General features: G+C 31.9%; 1 protein-coding gene across 1 annotated transcript; it reads right to left on the bottom strand.

The window, feature by feature from the left end:
* Positions 1-1191: 1191 nt before the first annotated feature.
* LOC139484746 (uncharacterized) lies at positions 1192-21684 on the bottom strand. Its single transcript, XM_071268666.1, has 5 exons — positions 21595-21684; positions 16755-17385; positions 6170-6232; positions 2474-2546; positions 1192-2281 (listed from the first exon to the last, which is right to left on the bottom strand). Exons 2-5 carry the CDS (start codon positions 17382-17384, stop codon positions 1470-1472), a joined length of 1578 nt encoding a protein of 525 aa, XP_071124767.1. The 5' UTR covers position 17385; positions 21595-21684; the 3' UTR covers positions 1192-1469.
* Positions 21685-25988: the final 4304 nt, after the last annotated feature.

Raw genomic sequence — 25988 nt, 5'->3', positions numbered from 1 at the left:
CAATCCTAATTCTATCTTATTCATTCTTATGTGACGTCATTTTTCATTTTTTGATGATCTGTTTTACAAATTCAAATGACGTCATTTTTTCGTCATTTTTCAGTTTCAAATAGGACGTCACTTGGCGTAGAGGTTAAAACTTATTCGGATGTGTCTACTTTTGTGTTTCAAATGTCTGGTTATGTAAATGTATTTCAGTTGTTTCCTGTAATTAGTTAATACTTCAGTTTTATCGTGTACATCTTTTGAATATTCATTTTATAAAATTTACTGTTTGCAAAAGTATAAATAATTCTAAATTATAGGGATTTTCTGGTAACTAACAGAAAACCCTTGCCGTTTTTGGCACAACCTTTTTGATCTTTTGGTCCTCGATGCTGTTCAACTTTGTACTCGTTTCGGCTTTCAAACTTTTGTATCTGGGCGTCACACGTAGGTCTTGTGTGGACAAAATACACTTCTGGCGTATTAAAATTTTGAACTTGTTGCCTTTTGTTGGCTGTTGTTCGTGTGATTCTTTGTCAATTGTGTTCTCCAATTTATTTATATTGTAGTCCTGTGTTGTCATTTTGATGTTATATTTCACATGGCCATAAAAGTGCGAGGTTTGGCATGCCACAAAACCAGGTTCAACCCACCATTTTTCCTTTAAAAATGCCCTGTACCAAGTCAGGAATATGGCCATTGTTATATTATAGTTCGTTTCTGTGTGTATTACATTATAACGTTTTGTCGTTTGTTTTCTCTTATTTTTGAGTGTAAATTCACATTGCGATAAGACGTGTCACGGTACTTGTCTATCCCAAATTCATGTATTTGGCTTTGATGTTATATATATATATGTTATATTTGTTATTCTCGTGGGATTTTGTCTATGTGTGTTACATTTTAGTGTTATGTCGTTGTTCTCCTTTTATATTTAATGCGTTTCCCTCGGTTTTAGTTTGTTACCCCGATTTTGTTTTTTGTCCATGGATTTATGAGTTTTGAACAGCGGTATACTACTGTTGCCTTTATTTAATTGATTCAACATAAATAGTTTTGAAATGAGTTAACTGTTTCTTAATTTCGATAAATCATTTGCCTTATTTATTTTTGCTTTATTTGAAGGGGAAAACGGTTACAATAAATATCACAAGTATCACAATGCTATTTTTCAGCATGTTTTCCATCATTGTAAATCTTATTTACCAACATTTTAAAATAAGTGAAATAATAACCGTCATCTATAAAAGACACCAAACAAACACAAATGAAATTACCAACGACTGATTTATGACAAAAAACAAATTCGAAAAACAAATATGAAAGAGAGCGAACGTCGACTTTTTTTTAAATAACTAGCTCCTTACTTTTGACCGCTTTTTTGAAGAGATCTTGATTTTGTTCAATCATTCATCTTCTCTCCTTAATATCTACACTAGTAAAGGTACTGTCATAAACATAGAAATGTATCAATTATAACTGAATTAAGTTTTATAGAAGACGTTGAATATTGTCTTCTGATCACCTTTTGTGACCAGTTTTCTTTGCTTTTTATTATAAAGCATCCAATGATATTTCAGTCCCTTAAGTCCCTCTGTTGTAACAGTTTCATACTGTTGACAATCACGTGACACATGTCGTACTGACCCATCCTTGCACACCACATACAGACTGCCATCTTGTAGTGTTGTCATGCACATGGGTTGTGACGGCAATTTAACTGTGTCATGTTGTTCATCCGTATAACTGTACCAGTACAACTTGTTGTTGAAGTCGTTATCATTATTATAATAGAATATTCTGTCACCAGAACCATGTAACCTATAAGGGCCACATTCAGTATCTATTGTCTGTACAACTTTGTCTGATTGGTGATCTATGATCTGTAGTCTACGCTCGGCATAAACAACTAACTTGTTGTTAATAGTTGTAATGCCAGTGCCAAGCCACATTCCAGGTACTGATATTGATTTAAGATTGTGTTTAGTGTTAATGTCATAAATCTCTATACGCATAATTAGCATCAGAACAGCTACTGTAGTGTCGTCGACTGCAGTTATTGCCCATGGTCCCTCTTGTGCATGTATTCTGTCTATATTTGATCCATCTGTATTACAGATCAATAGTTTATGTAGATCAGGTAAACATATCACTATTCTACCATCATCCATCATCACTGCAGCAGGTACTACTCTACTTAAGTCATCACCAATTTCTGATGTCAGATCTATTGTATGATGAAGGGCAAAGATAGGTTGACCCAATTCGATGGTTTCAATTGCTTGCTCCTCTATTTCTGAAACACGCAATGTACTATTTTCACATTTACCGAAAAAAAGTCTAAATTTTATTACTTTTGTCATATCGTATATTTTTTCTGTCATTTGAAATATAAGATAATAATTATCAATTGTTAAAAAATAGCTTGCTTTTCTTCTATAGTTAAAGATTCTTTAGATACATAAAGAAGAAAATGTGAGACACATACCTTGTTCATCCAAATTTTCTCTACCGTTTTGAAACCTCAAATAGATAAAGGAAGACAAAGTCTGCCATAATTCCTACAAGAAAGTAGGAATTTATGTGAATTCATTATTGAGATTATTTAACAACGCAAAAAAAAAAAGCTTGATTTGACAATTTTGGGAAATACTGCATATAAATATTTCTTTGAAAGTGTAAAATGGAACTCTTTAATTTGGTGAGACCTATTCTGTCACGATTTTCGCAATGATCACAATACAATCTGTGTTTCACTGTGCGTATTGTTTTGTGTGTATTTCCTACATAGGCTAGATGTTTATGGGGAGGGTTGAGATATCACAAAACCGGTTTAACCACAATATATGTTTGCGTCTATCCAAAGTCAGGAGCATTTTGACTTTGTTAGATTTTATGATTTTTAATTGTAGTTCATTTATTTCTTTTGGAGTTAAGTATAACACCCGTTTTCACTGAATTAGTACACATATAAAAAAACAATATTCAATGATCTAATAACAGTGTTAATTGACAATTTTTTAGAATGAGTTTATTTAAGGGATCGATAAGTTGACCAGAATCGATTTCAAATTTACGGGCACGATAAGCAACATTTCCGTAAAAATGGGCATCTGTTATACCGTTTGAAATTAAAAAAAAAATACAAGTACCACCAAAATTCAAAACCAAATCTTTATAACTATAAGAATTTAGTAAAAAATTAAAGTAATTTGTGGTAAAGAAATCGGTGTGTTGATAACCGAAATATCTAAATCTAGGACAGAACAGCCATTACCGTTAAAATTTGATTTATTTAAAGTAAGTTCTTTTGGGTAAATTTCGCAAGTATATTGTGAATATTCTTGATTATTTAACGAAAAAATATCATCAATATAACGGCAAGTGTTGTAGACGGATCTTTACTGAGTTTGGTCATAAACTGTGATTCATAGCAGTACAAAAACAAGTATGCTATTAAAGGGACGCACTAGTACCCATTGGAATATGTGCAACCTGTTGATAAACGTAGTTGCCGAAACGTACATAAATATTATCAAGGAGAAAATTAACAGCTTAACATGTTTGTTTAGGAGCCAGCTGAAGCACGCCTCCGTGTGAGGGAATTAAGCAATTATATCGGAAGCAAACAGCCAACCTTCCGTAGAAAAAACTGGCAATCGTTGCAATTTTGAAAAGAGTTGAATGCTCCTGCACTGAGAAGGATTTATAGTGTAATGTCGGATCAACGAATACTGAAGTTGGACTTTTTTTACCACTCGGCCTCGGCCACGTGCACCATTGTCGTAAACGTAATTACATTTCAGTGTTCTATGTTATTTTTTTGTTTATTTATCTTAGATACTATTAGAAGTTTGTCAACTGAATACAATGTTTGCGAGGTAATTGTGTCGAACTGACTTGTTTCGTCTGATATTGACCACGTATCATTGTGCATTGGTCAATGAATACAATTTTGATTGCGTTTGTTTCTCATACATATTCAAACAATAGGTCAAAGAAGTATGTTGAAAATGCCTAAATGTGATGTCCGCTATTATCAGTTAAAATCCAAATTAAAAAATAATATTGACAAATACTGAACCATAACTTAAACTAAGACAAGATAGGACACAGTTTTTTTTGTTAAAAAGTTACGTAAACGGCTTTGTCTGATGTCACTATAAACGTGCATAATATTTTCCCAACGAAATTACAATGAACAAAATCAAGAGTTTTAAGAATAAGAATGCTTTCCTTTTTTTCTGTTATTTCTTTATTTTGCAATAGACTTTGATTGGAGTTCCTTCACTTGGACATGCAATACAAATGTTAGGTTAAACATTGAAGTAATGAACGAAAAACTATATATCGAATTAAGTTTTTGCAGTAATTCTTTGTATGTTTGTTTTTTGGTTGTGCAATAGCAAGCACTATCTCCCTTTCATGTTCCTCATATTTTCTACTGGTTATAATCTTCCTATCTGGATCGTGTATTTGTATTCATCTTTGTATGTATTACATATTTACCATTAGTTATACATTAAGGAGTAATTATGCAATCAACTTGAAAAGTTTACGAATTAAATCATCTGTTGACCTTTTACATTGACAAGACATTTGTTTTTACGTGTGAAACCTTTCAGAGCAACAGTTGTGTGCATTAGATAAAAAAAACACCCTCTAGTTCTTCATATTGTTTTTTTGTTTAAAAGAGAAATGCTTACAATAAGACTGAAATTTAAAAAAACCCACTATCCGTTTTTTACTTTTGCGTATTTTACTGTACACGAAATGTGCACGCAGCTATATTTTAATAAAGAATGACGCTACTCCGGGAACTTCGCACAACGACTACAACAACACCTCGTTTTGAGGCATGGTCTTATGGCAAATTGAGAGAGTCGTAATTTAATTAAATAATTTACATCAGACATTTCATTTAGTTTACGTCCTACAACGGTGATGTCCTGAATCATTCAGGTAACCTGAACGACAATTTGGAAAGTAAATTTCATTAAAAAATGGAAAACAAACGACTTCTGATCCACAACCAATAAATAAACCGAACTGTTTGTGTATGCGTAATGTTCTATTTGTGGTGCACTGATCATGAAAAACGACAACATTTTACAGACCGATTGGCTGCTCTAGATACCTAAATCCAATAACAAATTAGCAACTCCAGGAATCGTTTCTGGTGGTTTGATTATTTTTTACAGCTGAAAGGGTTATTTTGTATGTTTGCTTTGTAAGCATTAGTGTTGTACATTTAAAACGAAAATTGTAGTCCACACGCTTTCAGACGAAATTGAACCTGCCATAATATTAACAATCTATCTGACTGAGCATTTTAATTTTGAAACGTCATAGCTTGCAAGAATTAACGATAATTGAGATTTTATAATTAATTGCCAACGACTCAGCACACTATGTATAAACACTTCAAAAAGGTCGATTTAAAATACCTATGTCGTCAACATTTATAAACCATGTATGCGGCTTCAAGTGAATGTTCAATCGATGCACAGTGCTGTTATTTCATCGAAATACCTCACAAAGTTACCGACATTGTACAAAGATTTTTCAGCTGTATGTAAATCACTAGCAAGAATTTTTCAGAGATACTAGTTTTTTTTATCATAACGGAGCTGACGGCTGTGTATTATTATCTCTATGGTGTTGAAGCTGGTGGCAGTGTATAAATGTCTTATCTATCATAAGTTTAATTTTAATATTGCTACGTCGCTCATTTTATATAGCAAGCAAACAATTCTTGAAATCATAAGTCCGAGCAAAGCAGACAATAACAAGCCCAAAACTAAAATGGAGAAATGACAACCAACAATAACAAACCATTCAATAGAAGATTAAAACTTAGTAAATCTAACCCCATAAAAAAGTGGGAGCTCAGATGATCCGGCAGAGTAAGCAATATGTTGAGTCCGCCATGTTTCTCCAGCAATTTCAAATCCGATAATAAATCGCATTCGTGAAGATGTGGAAGGGATTACAAATACTGATAAAACTCCTTTTTGAATCTTCAGTTCCGTCAAAAGGACAAATAAAGTGAATCAAAGAGGATATTGTGATTTTGAATGTGGGTATTGACTGTTCAATTGGTGATATTCGAATGCCACAGTTGACTAACTTTTCAAAGCAGTGTGTTTCGTAAGATGTAAACTATAAATTAAAAATTATTTACCTTTATTTGAGCAGTTATGGTATTTATTATATGAGTTTCGCTGTGATCTATTCTAGTGTAAATCTGAAAGTAAAAGTTTGATAATTTAAATTTAAAACAAGAATATTATCCTTAACTTTCCAAACAGTCTTAAATACTTGTAACTTAGTCGAGAATCATTGACTTCATCCATGCATCAATGATATGGTAATGTGTCTTGTTTTAAATTAGGAAATGCAAGTGTGCATGCATTTCTGATTGTGAGAAGCGATAATACATAGGTAAAACATGTTAATTCAAACGTTTTCTTGATGTCCAAAATTAGTATAATAAAATTCCGGGTGCAGAATGTTCTCGCTGCTTCGAAGACCCATTGGTGGCACAATTCAGATGTGGAATATTACCTCTAAGGATCGAAACAGGACAATATATAGGTGAAAGAACAGAAGAAAGACTCTTCAAATTTTGCACTGCAGACGTGACCGAAACGGAAACTCATTTTTACTGTACTGTACATTCTTTTCTGATATACGAGAACATGATAATTGTAGCAGAAACCAAACTCGATGAAACCTTTAAAAATGGCGAGTTCTTTATTTACAATTACCACCTATGGAGAGCAGACCGGACAGCGAAAGGCGGAGGCCTCCTAGTTTACATCCGCTCAGATTTGGCATGTGACAGAAAGACCAAACTTGAATGTAAAACAATCGAGTCAATTTTTACTGAAATAAACTTTAAAGACAGAAAGTGGCTGATATGTGGTCTTTACAGACCCCCCTCCCTCAATGATAATTTATTTATTGAAGACTTTAATAAAAGATTTGATAAAATATCTGAAAAATATGACAATGTTATTTTTATTGGTGATCTAAATTACAATTGTTTAGATGCAGAAAAATGTATACCTCTAATAAATCTGTGTGATGTTTTTGATTTTACAAACATAGTTAAAAAAGCTACATGTTTTACAAAAAATGCATTACCAACTTTACTTGATGTTATCCTGACAAACAAACCAAATTTTTGTCAAAATATATCTAATTATAATTGTGGGCTCAGTGATTATCACAACATAATTTCGTTTCAGTTAAAAGGTTTTGTGCCTAAAATTAAAAAGGAATTTATAAATTACAGGAGTTTTAAAAGTTTTGACCAGGAAAAATTTGTAGATGAACTAAATTGTGTAAATTTTGATAATTTGCTGTCAGTTGATGATGTCAATGAAGCGTATTCAAATTTTCAATCTGAACTTGTTAACATCATTGACAAGCATATACCAATGAAAAAAAGAAGATCAATAGTAGCACCTGCACCCTTTATGAATAAAGATCTAAGAAGTGCAATCTACAAAAAAAGAATGTACCATAATAGATTTCTTAAAAATAAAAGTGATGCCAACTGGGAGTTGTACAGAAAACAGAGAAATACTGTGACAAAAATAAAAAAGAGCTCAATTAAAACATATTTTTATGAAAGAACTGCTGGTGGTCCAAAGTCAACAACATTTTATTCCACTATTAAACCATTTCTATCAAATAAAAATATTAAATCAAACAATAACATAATTTTATATGAAATTGATAAAATTCTCAGTGATCCTAAAGAGGTATCAGAAATTTTCAATAAATTTTTCATAAATGTGGCTAAAGATATAGGAGATAAAAACATTAAAATAGACAGAAATCATCCAAGTATAATAAAAATTGAAGAGAATAAAAATGATTATAATGAGTTGAATTTCAAACCTGTAACAAAAGAGTTTGTGAGTAAACAAATAAATAGGTTAAATATAAGAAAAGCCACTGGATATGACAATATTTCACCAAAAATTATAAAATTGGCACAGCCAGTAATAGCAAATCCTATTAAAATTTTAGTTAATAAATAAATCAATTGAAAGCTCAATTTTTCCTGATAATCTTAAAGCTGCTCAGGTTTCCCCACTTTTTAAGAATAACTCTCTTGATAAAGAAAATTATAGACCTGTAAGTGTGTTGCTATGTATTTCTAAAATTTATGAAAGAGCTATTCATGACCAACTAATGGAATTCTTAAATAAACATTTTCATCCTCTTCTTTCGGCATTTAGGTCAGGTTTTGGTTGCCAAACTGCACTTATTAAAATAATAGAAGACTGGAAAAAAGCTCTGAACGAGAACAAATTTATTGCTGCAATTTTGATGGATCTATCTAAAGCTTTTGATTGTTTACCTCATGATTTACTTTTACTTAAATTAGAAGCATACGGTCTGTCTAAAAATTTTCTAAAATTATTAAAAAGTTATTTAGAAAACAGAAAACAACGAATTAAAATTGGAAGTTCTTACAGCGAATGGGATCGTATGTTTAAAGGCGTACCACAAGGGTCAATTCTTGGTCCTGTTCTTTTCAATGTCTTCATAAATGACATATTTCATTTTGTACAAAAAAGCACCATTTATAATTATGCTGATGACAACACTGTATCATACAGTGATCATAATTTCGATAAAGTTGTTGAAAGTTTAGAAACTGATAGTTTAAATCTAATAAACTGGTTTTCTATAAATTTAATGAAGGCTAATCCTGACAAATTCCAGGCTATAGCCATTGGGAAAAAAACAAATAAACATAATTTGATATTTAATTTAAATGGAAATAAAATTTCTTGTGAAGAAAATGTTAAACTTTCTTGGAATAACTATAGATTCGGACTTAAATTTTAACAATCATATTTCTGAAATATGTAAAAAGGCATCAAGACAATTAAATATTCTAAAACGTATGGGTAAATATTTAAACAGGCTGGGTAGGTTAACAGCATACTACTCATTCATACTTTTGAACTTTAACTATTGTCCAGTAATTTGGCACTACTGTAGTGAAAAAAATTCTTTTAAAATGGAAAAAATTCTAGAAAGAGCTCTAAGATTCATTTATGAAGATTATGATATTCCTTACGAAAAATTGATAGAAAAATCTAAATTACCATCTTTAAAAATAAGAAGAATAAAAACAATTGCAATAGAAACATTTAAAATAATTCACCAAAAAAGTCCGAGCTACCTTCATGATTTGATTGATATAAAAATTAACAAGTATGATTTAAGATCACAGGAAACAGCAGTACTCCCAAGAGTTCGAACTACTAAATATGGCTTAAGATCATTTCGCTATAATGCTGCACAAATCTGGAATGAGCTACCGAACCATTGTCGAGTGGAAACATCTTTCGACCAATTAAAAAAATAGGTACAAAAATGGGATCCAAGTAACAGCTCATGCCAGTGCAGTGCATGCATACATTGTTTATGCCTGTTTTATTTTACTTTTATTTTTTGTGTGACTATTTGATTTGTACAATCTTATTATTAACTTGTGCTATGTTTTAAGTGTACTATATGCTTTTAACTTATATATGTCATTATGGTATCTTACTATGCATTATATGTTTAAAATTGTGTTGTTTTCATGACTTTTGTATGTGTGTATTGTATTTTGTTATTAAGTCGATTTGAAAAGCTCACTAGAGCTTGTGTTACAAAAAACGTATGTAATTTATTGAATATCGACTCTAAATAAAACTTTGAATTGAATTGAATTGAATTGTGTTTGGTGAAATTTTATTATAAAAAATGACGCAATCCTGTGTACAAATAGCTTAATACCTATATATTTTTAAACTAACTTTCGTCGACAAAAAGATATATCATGAATAATTTGTTATTTCCAAGAACGTTATAAAGTTGTTTTATAATTAGTAATTTACCATAGAGGTGACTTAAAGATCCTATATTGTATGTTTATAATCTGTAGATATTTACATATATAACTTAATACATATAATTAACTAACTTACTTACGTTGATTCCAAATCCTTAAACTTAAATATACCTAATTGACACGTTAGAACGCCAAATGCATTGATTGGCTGTTGTATGACCATTGCAAATAATTCAGGCTGTTTATTAATATTATCAATACACGTCTCTTAAAGGGGAAGTAGCTGTCAAATTCATGGTCACCGATTTGACTCAAATTCTCATATTGATTTATAACAATGTAAAACATTTATCCAAACTATCAAAAGTCTAAACTTAACAGTTTACAGAGCATGGAGTAGATAATATATAGGTTTGTTTCGTGTGTATTTTAGTCCAGACGCCATCTAATTAACTATCGATTTGACCTCAGATGACCATAAAAATAAACTCATCATAGATACCAGGGCCCAGTTTCACGAAGCTGTCTTAGGACTAAGACATGTCTTAGGATGGTCTTACGACATATCTTAGTCCTAAGTGGGTTTCACAAAGCGGTCCTAAATTAGGACATCTCTTAAAGTTGGTCATAAAGTTAGGACAACGCGAGAGGTGTCTTATGATGGTCTTAGGATAGTTATACGTTTATTTATATAAATTACACTCATTTCTTATATTAATTTTGAAAAAAAAATATCTTATTATTATCTAATTATCTATTCTCCTGTTCCTGCTTAAAACATATATACAATGATGGATAACAGGATTTGTCAACAATGAAAATTCGAAGTATTGATATAAAAATTGCACGATATTATCTCTTAACCTTTTATAACCAATAAAGTCGAAAGTGAATTCAACTCACTTGTACCAAAACAATGTCATAATTTTATATTCTTTTTTTTTAATTTTGCATTGAAAATTTCATATTTATATTGATATATTGTTTAAAGATAATTTATATATAAATTACTTTTATTTTTTTTATATTTATTTTGCAAATTATGTCATTATATTAATCAATACGTTTAGAATAATTTATGGTAAGACATACTACATTTACATGACTTTTTTTCCGTAGATCATATTTATATTTGAAAATTTAAAGAACTTGCGACAGGTTTAGGATGTCTTAGCTAAGATGATCCTAAGACAGCTTCGAGACGAGGTCTGAGATTTGTCCTAGGATAGTCATAAGAGGATCATAAGACATGTCCTAAGATATGTCTTATGACATGTCTTAGGATAGCTTCGTGAAACCGGCCCCAGGGGCCGTGTCAACGAAGCTGTCCTAGGACTAGGACATGTCTTAGGATGGTCTTAGGACATGTCTTAGTCCTAAGTCAGGTTAACGAAAGTCTCCTAAAATAAGATATGTCCTAAATTTGGTCCTAAAGTTCGGATATACAAATAGGTGTCTTAGGATAGTCCTAAAGGTTACAATGTCCTTAAACGCATTAAAAACAACAAACTTAATACTAGGAATACTAATACAATATTAAACTATCATACTGTTATTAGAATTGAATTAAAAAATCAAAATATTTTGAATATTTGTTAAAGATTCAATTGTATTACATTAAATTATTTCGTGCTGTTTATTTTGAAGCCTAAATAATACTATCATTATAAGCAACATATTTTGCGACTAACCAAAACGGTGCAATATTAATTTAAATATGGTAAAACGTTGACTTCTTTTTTTTTTTTTTTTTTTTTTTTTAACTAATTCTGATTCGATACATGTAATGAAATCGAGTACACCTAAGTACAAAACTTGTTAATGTACTAAAATTGCAGCACGAATATCGCATTTAACAAAGTTTTGTGACTATTTACTTTTGTTTTCGTATCAAATTAATTCATATCTTTTATCATATTTAATAACGTATTTATTAGTATTACGTTAAAACTATAACTTTCATTTTGCGTTAATTGTTTCCATATAAGAGTAGATACTAACATACCATTAAATATATGACATAGAAATCTCTACATATTTTTTCAATTAAATATAAGTGTTAGGATGGTCCTAGGACCATCGTAGTTAGGACTGTCCTAAGACAGCTTTGTTTTACATCCTAAGACATGTCTCAGACACGTCCTAAGACCATCCTAAATAATGTCCTAAGACATATCTTAGGACATATCCTAGGATACTTTCATTGACACGGCCCCAGGACCAAATGTTTTATATACGCCAGACGCGCGTTTCGTCTACAAAAGACTCATCAGTGACGCTCGAATCCAAAAAGCGATGTAAACATAAATAAAGATATGATAAGATTAAACCAACACGTGCAATTGGATTTTTATAGGTCTGTTTGATTTTATTTCATAAATTAAAAATAGATGTTTCTCATTGTTTTTAACCGTATAAGAATGATTTTATGTGCATCGAATTAGTAATCAAATGATTTATCGTAGTTTTACTTTCATTGTTGACATTCTTGTTCTTTAAATAACCAGTACACGTACAATGCATGTGTTGTCAATCTCTAGCTAGGGGTTAAATTGAAGTTCACAGGAATACGGATTTAAAGAGGTAAACTCATTCACTTACAAGTGAATAACTAATTATCAATGTTTCTTAGCGTAATTTGACACAATTGAACCTTTTTATTTTACTTTCATTATTGATTGAACATAAAAATTCAAACTTTCGATTTTTTATATATCTCGTAGCTAATGCCCCTTTAAGGTGATGTTCGATGCCGATCAATTAATCTTTAAAGTCCCAAATTATCAAATTATAATCTGTATCATTTATTTAAATATAATACATTTTTCACGATCTTCAAAATGAAGTTATTTTTAGATATGTGATATTGATAATTACAACAACAGCTTGTTGAATGGGCGCATTTGTAGCAGACATGATAATTTGGAGCAAGAATAATTCATCATTTATTTTAAATGCGACATCAACGTATGTTTAGCTCATATTTAACGGTAAAAAGAGATACATGCAAACAAAGATAGTAACTGAATAGTATGCGTTATGATTTTTACTCGTAATTCATGAAAAAGTTAGTATAACTTACTGAGATCCTGTAAACATAAAAAACTATCAGGATCTTTTTAGAGTAATTACCCTTCCAGGATGATTTCTTAAATACTTATTTAGGCTTTCTGCCTATTCGATAACAAAAGGTAGAAATTATAATAATTATCATCAAATAACCATTGACGGTACGTATTCTACAGCACCTGATGAGCATTTCAGCAATAACTTCCGCAAAGGTGGGACTCGAACTCATTAAATATGAAAAAACCTGAAACATAAAATGAGCTGACAAGCTGATAAAACAAACGAGAATTCACGTATAGCAATATATGGACAAGGAATCAGAGCTTGGACTAAAAATATATATTCCAAACAGCAATTTTAATCGATCAAAATTTGAATTTGAACACCAGTACCAATGTAATAACCTCTGTGCTGGTGATAGTATGGGGGTAAACTGTCCACCGGCAGAGAGGGGTAGTACGAATAAGAAGAAATTTTCTCAACAATATTTAAAGACAACTCCATGTCAATATATTCTCTTCAACAAAAGAAAATAATTGTCATTATATGTTTAGGATGTACTTTGGTGAGGTTTTGGAATTTGTGTCAAATGTTCGGACTCCTTATGTTTTTTCCATACAATACAATGTAAAATATTTTGCCCCAAAACACCCATTTATTTTTTCATATAAGACTTAATAGCTTATGAAAGGTCATTTACCAAAAATTTGTATGATTCTTGATTTTATTTCTTTTGTTTAGTGACCCAACTAATACCAATGCAAATATAAAGTCCGAGTCAGCGTTTTCCCGCCATATTTTAAATCTCAAATATCTCGATAAGGAGGTCCATGACCTATAAATATTTTTAGCTTATTTTCATCCTTAATTGATGCTCTACCAGCTTATACATGTTATAGTATCAATTTAAAATTCTTAATTTATTTTTTTTCACCTAACCTCACCTAAGTACATCCTTAAGATCGAATTTATGAAGAATCTAAAATAATGTGCAGACAAAATATCTAATGTTACAAAGATACAACACCACCATAAATTCCCCTAAAGACAATACTTTAAGAAATGGGATTAGCCAAAACTATGCAAATACACAATAATAGTGCATTGACTTGACATATCAAGGATATAAGGTTGACGCTCTGCCGAGTTTTTTCCCCGTTTCGGGCCGATTCCTTTTATCGTTGATATGTCAAATCAATGCACTATTATTGTCTTTATACTGCATTTTAAAAAGAAAACATTTTTAATTGTTGTTTAAAAAGGTTATAGAATTATTTTACTTAAATATTGGGTTAAAAGACCTCATATCATGCAGGTGGAGAAATATAAAACACAATGAAATGTACATTACCTGTTGAAAGCCACAATCGATGGTGAACGAATTTATTAGACAATGGACCAAAATATCAACAATAAGCATAAAACATAATGGTTTATAGTTTGCAAACCAAAAATATCAACATTTGGAATATGTTTTTTTTTAATTGCAAAAGAAATAAATTTGAGTCGTTGTATACATTGGAAGCAAGAACAGGTTGAAGAGGTCGTATGAATAATTAATTATAATTTCGGCAAATTCTATTTAGATATTTATGAGGAAAAGTGATATCAGGTCAGTGACTGTATGTGACATAGACGTATGCAGTCATCGCATGACTGCTCAATTAGATCGAGTGCAGTATTAACAAATTTTAACACGTTATAAATTGCATGCGTTCGAAGCGCTTTTCTGTATTTAACTTCATCAGGAACGCTCTTAGCCGAAAATGTTTGACAATCGAGGATGAATAAAACCGAAACAGTTGAAAAGCTATGTAACTAATAAAAAATCTAAAAGTAGCCGAATGTGTAAGCTTCTAGCACGTTGACTGCCATATGAACTGAAAGAGCTGAGTTCAACTAGTTTAATATTTCCAATCTCCCCCATATAAAGTAATGAAGAGTGAAAACGCTCATTCGTTCTTTTTCACATTATATGAAACATGTTCAAGTACACTACCGTGCTAAAAGTAAAGATAATTCAACGACGTCATGTTGAATGCAGGTTGGAGGTGACAACTTCTAAAGCAGTAAGTTGGAGTTATCTCTCTTTTAGCACAATATGAAAGTTTTGAGGAAGGTCATTGACCTGATACGTCACCGGAACTTTAGAATCGTCTGCTATGTTTACATTTCGTTTAGTTTTGAGAATGGCCCCAAAACGCAAGGAACTGTCATTGTCTGAGAAAAATGCCATTGTAGCATTATATAAGTCTGGTATGAAAGACCTGACATCGCACGACAAACAAGACATCCACTTCCAACAATTTATGGGGTTTTAAACCGTTTCAAAGGTCGGGGGAGTTTGGAAAACAAGGAGAGAACGGGAAGGCCAAATCTGCTAACACCGCGGGATACTCGCAAACTTTGCACCACTGTCAAGTCGGACAGAAAACGTCCACTGCATGAAATAACTGCTGTTTTTAATGAATCTAGGAAAGAACCAGTATTTAAGCGTACTGTTCAGCGAAAATTGTATGAAGAAGCTTAAAAAAACGTGTTGTAAAAATATCCATCAGAATTTGTGCTGCAAATGTCAAAAAAAAGGCTGGCATGGTGTAAGTTGGCCAGGCACAAAACTGTGGAAGATTTTTGGAGAAGGGTCACATATAGTGATGAATGTAAGGTAGAAATTGGAATGGATAATCGTGTTTTAGTCTGGAGACGGCCTAGTGAGGAGTGGACCCCTCCTTGCTTAAATCCTTGCCGTGGGTCACGACTGAGTTTGATGATTTGGGGCTGCGTTACCTATGAAGGTATTGTTGGTTCTATTACTGTTGTAACTGGTAATATAAGTGCTTTAAAGTAAATTGAGATTGTTGACAATTTTTTTTGGCCTGTTATTGCTCGCCATTTCCCCGCTGACAATAACATATAGCAAGATGATAATGCCCCAGTTCATAGGGCCAAAATTGTGAAAGATTACATGGAACAAAATCAACTTTATGGTATGAAATGGCCAGCACAAAGTCCAGACCTTAATATTATCGAAAATATGTGGCGTAAAATTAAAATTTAACTGCAAAAGCAGGCACATAACATCACTACAAATGCTCAAATGGAGACAGCAATTCGGGACATATGGACAAATATATCCTTAGAATTCATAACAAAACTTTTTAATTCAATTGAAAGACGTTTGAGGGTAGTAATAAGAGCAAAAGGAAACATCACAAAGTATGAGGTGAGTTCAGTTCATTTTATTAATATAATTACAAAGGTTGAACTGTGACAAATACTTGACAACTGTATGTATCGGCCATCTTGGAATTATCTTCACTTTTGGTACAAGTCGTATCTCGTTGATATCTAGAAGGGTTGTCATGTAATAAATACATAGTGTGTCATCCAATGGTCTGTTACGGATCCTTATCAGTTCATCTCCTTTAGTCTGGTCAAGAATGATTTTACACCAGTAATTTTTGGGGCCCTTTATTGATTGATGTTCGGTGTGACCCAAAGCTCCGTGTTGAAGGCCGTACATTGACCTATTATGGTTTACTTTGATACATTATTACTTGGATGGAGAGTTGTCTCATTGGCACTTATACCAAATCTTCTTACATATATTATAAGACTAAACTAGTCCATCCATCAGGAGCTCATTCCAAATATTTACAAAAAAATCATTCAGATATGTTATAAAACAATCACGAACAAACTATTCTGACAAGGGAAATGCATATGAACTTGTGGTCGGGTGAAACCAGATTAAGAGATCGCAGCTCTGTCCCAGTTTACGTAGTTATGTTAAATACCTACTATATTGGTGTTTAAAACTTACAATACTTACCCTTTCCAACATTTCATGGTTATCTAAAAGGTCTGTAACATATCTGTTACACAGTGCATCATCCAGTGGTCTTTTCTGTATTCTTATCAGTTCATCTTCTTTGGTCTGGTCCAGTTGAAGGATATTGGTCTTTAGCTCATCCATCAATGGGCCATACTCATCCCTGGTAATACCACAAGTTGTGTTATGACTCAAGTAGTCATTCTTATTCCGTCTGAGGATGTGGACTGCATCTTGATCAAGTTGTCCCAAGTTGCAGCAGTTATATAGTATAAGACCACACAAACTCACATCAAGATCCACTAGATTGATGGATTTGGCTGTGTACTTACAAAAACAGTTGTGTATACCAGGCCCTGGATTTTCAGCATATAATTGTTTCCATTGGTGATGATTTAGAGGAAGAGATCCTTGGTTGGTACAGTTTGCTTTATCTGTACAGCACCATGCATTTCTGTGGCGTAGGTGAAATAAGATGTGGATGACTGCCTTTGTATCAAGGAAATCCTTCAAACTTCTAAAGTTTAGGCTTGTATAGTGCTCTTCTAACTTTTGTTGAAACAATGGAGTAACAACCTCTAAGTAAACAGATCCATTCAAAAAGTATCTTCTTTTATCTTCTCTATCCATTCTATAAATAGATTCATCCAACAAAGTCATATAACCTATTATTTGATCTTAAAAAGTATTGTATTTCATATTGTTTTATGTATTATATCTATGCATTTTATAATTCTCTATATAATGGCTCTCATTTTATTTATTATTGTTTTACAATGTATAACTATTGATTGTACTTGTTGAAAGATACAACTTTTATAAAACATTGATTTAAAAAATTCAAATTATTTAATTTGTGTCCTTATATACATTTGGATTAAAGCCACTACTTCTAATCGATGATTTTAGGTTGTAACATTATTCCAGAAGATACTAATATATCATTTCTATGTATAAAATATATCAGAATTGTCTTAAAAGTATTAAGGAATATTCGCTATATAAAAAAGTTTTTTGTTTGACTTACTTTTTTTGTGTTTGACTTTGAATATATGATTGTATCATGGTTGACAATATTCATAAAATAAGAAATTACCTGCACTATTTTTAGTAACATACACCTGGGTTTTCCAACAATATAAAACTTTAAGAATTTAACTGGATTATAATATTGTTTTAAATTTAGAACTAAATAATCATGTAATATATATAAAATATGATATCGAAAGAATTGAAGCTCACACGAACTAAACTGCTACTAAATGCATTCAAAAGGTTCTTCTTTCGTGTATTCAATCATTATTAACACAAAATGTAGAATATCATTAACCTAAGACTCTGGCAATCCATTGTAGTTTTAAATCATTGCAAATTCTCTTTGAGCAATATTTGGCAACATCTTGGCCATTTGATAGTTTTCATAATTTAATTTTTTTTTATCACTATAGTGTAAAAATTTAAGTTGTTCCCTGAGAAAAAAACCTATAATCCAGTACTTGTTCTTAAATAGTGTCTGCAATACTTGGTTTTATTACGACCGCACAGATTTTTTGGGATCGTATAATGTTATAATTTTTTAAGTAGGTTCATTACCATAAAAAGAAGGTTAGAGATAATGGTCCCCACCGTTAAGGAATAAGGGGCCCAAAACCGTACATAAGCGTTTTCTAGTTTCCGGATAATAACTCGTGTAAAAGTATTTTGATTGCTCTGAAATGTACCACAATGTGGAGTACCACAAGTAGATGGTTTGGATTCATTTTGGGGGTTATGGTACCAACAGTTTAGGATTTAAAGGCCAAAACAAGATTTTTTTGTAGTTTCCTGACTATAAAAGAGGGACGAAAGATACCAGAGAGACAGTCAAACTCATCAATCGAAAATCAACTGGCCATGGCTAAGAATGATAAAGACAAACAGACAAACAAAATTACACAGCATAGAAAACTAGAGAATAATCAACACGAACCCCACCAAAAACTAGGGGTGATCTCAGGTGCTCCGGAAGGGTAAGCAGATCTTGCTCCACATGTTGCACCTTGTGTTTAAGTATATGGATCTCTCTGATACTGTATACAAAGGTTCCGTATCACATAGGGAAAAATGGGATTGCGTTTGGTATAATTGCTTAAGAAATGCAGGAATAAGTGACCAAAAAAGGCCAACAACAAGCATGTTTCAAGTTTCCAGACAATAACTTGTGTTTAAGTGTAAGGATCTCTCTGAATTTGTATTCAAGGTTCCATATACTACAAACGAAAGGCTGGGATTGGGTGTGGGGGTAATTAATATAAGGGTGGAGTCAAAAACTCTGAATTGGAAAGGGGGCAATTTTTCGAGGGGTTCATATTTTTTTCAAAACTTTACAAATTTCCAATTTATAAAAAGTTTGAAGAAGAAATCTCAAATTGAACAGTCTTGCGCAACATATTTGTAAGATCTTTGGCACATTCATTTTGTGTCAGAAACCTATACTATGTCAACAATCTGATCACAATCAAAATTCAGATAGTATCAAGCTTGAATATTTTCTCCAAATTTCCCTAATGCGCTCAGCGAAGCATTTTTTTTGTTCTTTGTTGAAAAAATCATGTGTCTAGTTTTTCTCTTTTAAAATTTTAAACATTTTCTATGCAGAGTCTTTATATATAATGCTGTACAGTATGGACTATTCTCAGGCTGTTATTGTTCATATCTTTATCCTTTGATCTATATTGATAGTATGGTCTTTGGCAGCCATACCGCATTTACTTTTTTCTTTGACATTTGTATCAAGTCAGGAATTACGTAGTATTAATGAATAAACTTTGTCAATTGGTCTTCACTTATGAACAGAGATATTTGAGATTAAATGTCATAAAAAATGCATTTGTTACTGATTTTTTTCTTGGAATTCAAAAAAAGGAAAAAGAAGAAAAAGTTATATCACAAAAATACTAAACTCCAAGGAAAATTCAAAACGGAAAGTCCCCTAGTCAAATGGCAAAATCAAATGATAAAACACATTAAACAAATGGACAACAAATGTCATATTCCTGACTTGTTCGTGCATTTTCAAATGTAGATTAACTGTATTCACAGCGATATGTCTCGCTTTTTTGTAATTTCGATAATGTAAATGTTGAAAAAAATAGCAACACTTTAACATGTAAGTTTTGCAAATATTCAAAGTCAATGAACAATGACTGAATGTAAATGGCTAAACAATCTTTATGATAATGAGATGTGCAAATGCTAATACAACTGCATACCAAATACCTTTGACTTATTATAAGTAGTTCCCTTTAAACAAACATAAACACAAGCTAATACATGTAAACTAAGCAAAATTTCGATGTCAATAAACCATAACTGAGGGAGCGGGATCACTTAATCTCTATGGCAATTAGATGTGCCAATACTTATATAACTGCATACCAAATATCTTTGACTTACCACTTGTGGTTCCTCATAAACTGAACTAATCACAAACTAATACATGAAAACTAGGCAAAATTTTCAAAGTCAATAGACCATAACTGAGGAGGCGGGGTCAAATAATCTCCATGGTAATAAGATGTGCCAATACTTATTCAACTGCATACAAAATATCAGCAACACCAACGCAGTCAGAGTAAGACGAAGGCCAAACGACAAACAGACACAGATCTGTAAATAGTTTTTTGTCAGTCCGCAATATCCAGACAGGATAACCGGACGTAAAACATCCACATATCATCATATCTTTGACTTACCACTAGTGGTTCACCAAAAACTAGACCTAATCGCAAACTAATACATTGTTGACGCCACCGCCGCCGACGCCGGAAACAGCATAACTATGTATCGCTTTTTGTCAAAGTCAAGTGAGACAAAAACGGTGAATCTGGTTTTACAGCGCTAAACCTCTCACTTGTATGATTGTCGCATCAAATTCCGTTATATTTATAACTATGCATGAACAGACAGAATTAATTTTTAGATATATTTATGTTTTTCGGGGATAACACTAGAAACTCTACCTCTTTGCATTCTTACACATCCAATATATCTGTTCGATCATATTATAGATCTATTCATCATGTTTCGTAGTGATTACACTTGAAACTCGACCTCTTACTGTAGCAGGGAATGGAGTTTTAACGGCTCTATAGAAGTTGTTTCTTAGATTACTATTTAAAGGTCTAACTACTATTTTTTACTTTAGTATAAAAGTAAAAGTTCATCGAATGTAGATAAAATGCTTATTATGCCGCACTGCAGCTAAAACTGTACAATTACAAACAGATGTATATAAAATATATGTCAAAGGTTTCAATCTGCAATACTCTTATCGACCAATTACATGTATATGCCACTTGAAATATTTATTTCATAGAATTGTAAAAGCTCTGACATATTTACTACATGTCCGAATTGTTATGAAATTTATAGCCGAGGTTTATATAAGCAACGTTTTGGACAAGTAACAAAATAAATGCTAATCTATTTTTTATCAGAATAATTACATGTACCTTCACACCAAAAAATGTTTTATGACAATCTTATATTGATAGCAAAAAATGTACTTTAATCAAAAGTTAGTCCTTGGCATACTACAATAACTAGACAGAACTCAAAGTTGTTGTTTTAATATCTACGAATACCAATGTCATAGTCTTGTCAATAATAGATGTATGTATCCCTGTTGATAGCATTCAGCAATTTAATCCGCCTTACAAAATGGTCTTCTACTATATATCAAGTCACATGTTTCACATATGATTTATGTACATTATTTTTAATTGATAAACCGTTTTAAGGTTTTTTTCTATATATATAAAGATTAATTGATAAAAATAATGTATTTAAACAAACTTACTTTTCATTTGTTTCACTCTTATAAAGTTTTTATTATAAATGGCTGACAAAACTAATAAAATCGGGAATGACATGTACATGCACTATCTTTAGAAACACACATTAAATCAATATGAATTGAAAAAAACACAAGGAAATAAAAGGCACACTTCAATGAGTATTGATTATATTTCTAAATTTAACATACACTCATTTAATTTGAATTTAATCATGTGTTCTTAACGTTTATGTTTTCGTGAAATATATTCACCATGTTTAAATGATTAGACGTCTCCCGTTTTTGCTGGATATTACTCCTAAATATCATCCTGTACTATTCATGACGAGACAATAAAAGTTTGATTTCTGTGAACAATAAACCCAAGTAAAAGTGCTTTGAGCTTCTGTTCAGTACTTTTATCACAACCAAAGTTTCTGGAGTCCAACCCAATGTCAGTTTTCATCATCAGTTGATGTCTTGTGACATATATTCGATTGCCAATCTTTATAGTAGTCGCCGAGATTGTGTAAATGTAAAGGTAATTTTAATCTTCATTGAGATTTCTAGTATATGTTCTCTAGAAATGTTTTATTTTGTTTTTTGGCGGGTTTCTGTCTTATTGAGGAATATCCAGTTTGTCCATTTATTGATACTCATCTTTATCTTGGTATTTCAACTGAACGTATACATTCATAGTTTGTCAAATGTGTTCATGTGTATAATTGTTGTTTCAGATAAACTCATCAAAGAAATCAGGATTAACATTTTTAACGTTTCGTCAACAAAACACTTATCAGTGACGCTCGAATAATAGAAGTTGAAAAAGCCGAAATAAGTATTAATTGTTGAGGAGAATTGAGGACCCGCTATTTCGAAAGTGTGTTTTTCAAATAAAGCTAAGGGTTTCTTGTTTGGACTAAAAATAAACCATAGTATTTCAAAAGTTGTGTTATGAACAGCTAATTAAAATGAATAATTAAAATTATATATTACTTTTATTTCCTTACAAATATACCTGGACAAGAATTGTTAACTTGTATCATATGTACTCAAATATAAAATCATACTAAATAGAAAAAAAAGATAAAAGCAATAAAATCAATTCATTTGGCTTAAGGGGAGAAAAGAGAGGTGAAGGATACCAAAAAGACATATAAACTCATAAGTCGAAATTAAACAGACAACAAACAACAGAAAACAAAACAACATGGAAAACAAAAGACTGAGAAACATGAACCCGACAAAAACAAACATTCATAGCTCTACCGTAGAAACTGAGATAATCACAGTATTTCGATGTGGTTGTATCTTCTACGCAGACTTTGTAAAACGTCACCAGTGTCTGAATAGAAAGTAAATTAACCAGGGGTATGTCAAATAACGTCTCAAAGAAAGTTCATTGGCAGGTACAAAGAATATTTTTTTTGTATTCTTATCTTTGATTTAGCTAATGTTTTTTGACTTCATGCCCCTTGTGTTTCTTTTAATCATATGATGTGGTTCTGTACTTTTACATTCCGTCATTGTGTTATTGTTTTATGATTATGTTTGTATGAATAATGTCTTTCATTTTTTTCTAAAGTGCTTTGTCTATATGCCTTGTTGTGCTTCCCTGATACATATGTCGTGGTTCTGTACTTTTACATCCCGTCATTGTGTTATTATGCAATTGTAAATTTTGAATTCTTGTCTTTCAGGAAAGTTAATGTGCTTCGTATATATACCTTATTGTGGAACTTTGTTGCATATTTGTTTGTTTTTATAGTGATTGAGATACATAATGCTGACTGCTGTTCCTGAATTTGTGACATATTTTACCTTTTATTCAACTTTTTTTTGTTTTGACATCGTTGTAAATATAACGGAATTTGATGCGACTGTCAAACAAGTGAGAGGTTAAGCTAGCTATATAACCAGGTTTAATTCACCATTTTTTACCTAAGAAAATGCCGGCACCAAATCAGGAATATGACAATTGATATTCATCCGTTTGATGTATTTGAGCTTTGATTTTGCTATTTGAGTAGGAACTTTCCGTATTGAATCTTCCTCGGTTTTTAGTTTTTTTTATTTTACTTTTTTCTTACTTCTCGGTCTTTAAATTTGAAGATTTAAAGATGTATTTGTCGTTGTTTTTTGCACTTTGTTGACATAATGATTCTGTTTATTTTTCTCAAAATTCCGACATTGATAGCCATTTGGCATGTTTTTGTATATACTTATGTACAGTATTCTAGTCTATTCTAAAAGATATAAAACAGCACTTTTCAACACCTTTATTTATATTTGTCAGACGTGACGCATATTGATGATAATGAAATATTATTATCAGTATGATTATCTCTTGTAAGACGCGTTGTAATTATTCTAGTTTGCTCTCTATTCTGTTTTTGTTTTAAATATTATTAAATCTGGAATATGGTAAGACTGCAAACCTAAAAATCCTTGGGATATTTTTAGTAACATCAATGTTAACAGAGACGTTTGGTCTGTCGAAATCAACACAGTAAAAAATAGATACAGATTCGCAACTATTAAAAAGACATTTATGATTGTGTGCAAATTGGAATTCAGTTTCACTTTTATGGACATTTAAATGCTTCATCGTATGACGTTGACCTATCTCATTAGAATAAACTTGATACGTTACACTCGGGTTTGTTGGCGCTAAATGATATGTATTCGCATTGGTGTCCTCCTTACACAAACACTGCACTAACAGGGTTATGAGGAAGAACGACAGAAATAGCTCCCGCATAAGTTTAACGATGACAATTACGATATAGAACATTTTGACTGACTGGAGATTCACATGTCTGATGAAACATGCATATCAGGGACCACCTATCATGTCGACGCACCTAATCCCACTCTTGTGCTTGTTAACATATTTTTATTGGAGTATCAAGACGGCTGTTAAATGTGGAACAAAATCTCAGGACCCGTCTGGGGCATCTTACTTAACGCACAGAGGAGTCCGTGATGTTTAATCTTTATTTTCTGTGTCGTGTTCCGTCGACTGTTGCTTGTATTTGGCTGTTTGTCTTTTGGTTTTGCGATGCCGGTGTCAGTTTTGTCTTTTCTCCATCTCTTTTGTGTAATTAAGCGATTCCTTCAATTTGAATAGTTGCATAAACAATTATTTTTTACATAATCCCAATGTACAACAACAGCATTTTGTTCTACTGGACGTTTCATTCATCAATTCAGATAATATTTGCAGTATTTTGTATACTGTAAAGTGTAGTGCTCTAAATCTTAAAGTCCGCCACTGAGGATGCAAATATGTTGACTCAAGCGCTGCAAATGCCAAATCGCCAGCAGTGGACTTTGACAAGTTAGTTTAAATGTAAATGATACGGGGAATACGTCGAAAAGGGATGGAGTTATTGGAATGATTAAATCTCTAAATCGTTCTGTTTGTTTTTACAAGAAGATGGAGACATTAAACGAGAAATAAAAAAAAAAAGTAAATCTTTTACAATTGCCATTTAAGACGTAGCTTTTCTCATTTGAGAACTGGTGAACGATATTAGATAAACAAATATGACGATGTGGAATGGTGAATAGGTCTCAATGTAGAACATGATCATAGCGTTAATACTAGGAATGCCAACGAGTACTCGAATATTCCAATACAGCTTGGTAGTAGAGTATTGAAAACCTAAAAGATACTCGACTATGAATCAGTTTCCTGTTAGAATATTGCTATCTTCTGTATATAAAATTGATCCCCTTGCGAACCTCTGATGAAAAAATGAAAACAACACATTTACTAATTCCGTGCGTCCGAGGTGCTTTTCTGGATTTGCCTTCATCAGGAACGCTCTAAGCCAAGCATTTGAAATCCGAAGATGTATGAGCACCGAAACCGTTGAAGAGCTATATGTCAAAAAACCTTAAATAAATAGCCAAATCCATATTAAGCCAACTTTGCATTGAGAGAGTTGAAACCTTAGTTTCTTAATAATTTAAAAATTCATAAACGAACAATTTTAGTAAAGTTTGTTAAATCATGTCAGTGCCGAAGTACTGACTACTGAGCTGATGATACCCTCGGGGACTGATAGTCCACCAGCAGAGGTATCGACCAATTGGTGTAAAAAATTGAAAATAACACGTTTAATAATTACTTGCGTCCGAAGCGCCAATATAAAGATCCGAAGGACTTTTATGATATGTTTTTGAATGACTTGGTCCAGTTTATACACCAATAAATTCTTTTAAAAAGGCGTTTAATCCCTTTAATTCTTCAAAATTGGATAAAGAGAATGTTTTTCCACAATCGTTACCTTTGTCACATGAATATTGTATAACTATTTCATTGAATAGCCCTGGCGCATGAATCTTTGTGTTTGTTATCGAAAAAATATGTACTCGTGTACTCAATGAAATTAGCTCTCTTATAAAAAAAT

The sequence above is a fragment of the Mytilus edulis genome, chromosome 8, assembly GCF_963676685.1.
Source record: "Mytilus edulis chromosome 8, xbMytEdul2.2, whole genome shotgun sequence".
NCBI lineage: Eukaryota > Metazoa > Mollusca > Bivalvia > Mytilida > Mytilidae > Mytilus > Mytilus edulis.
This window is presented reverse-complemented; position numbering and strand designations above follow the sequence as displayed.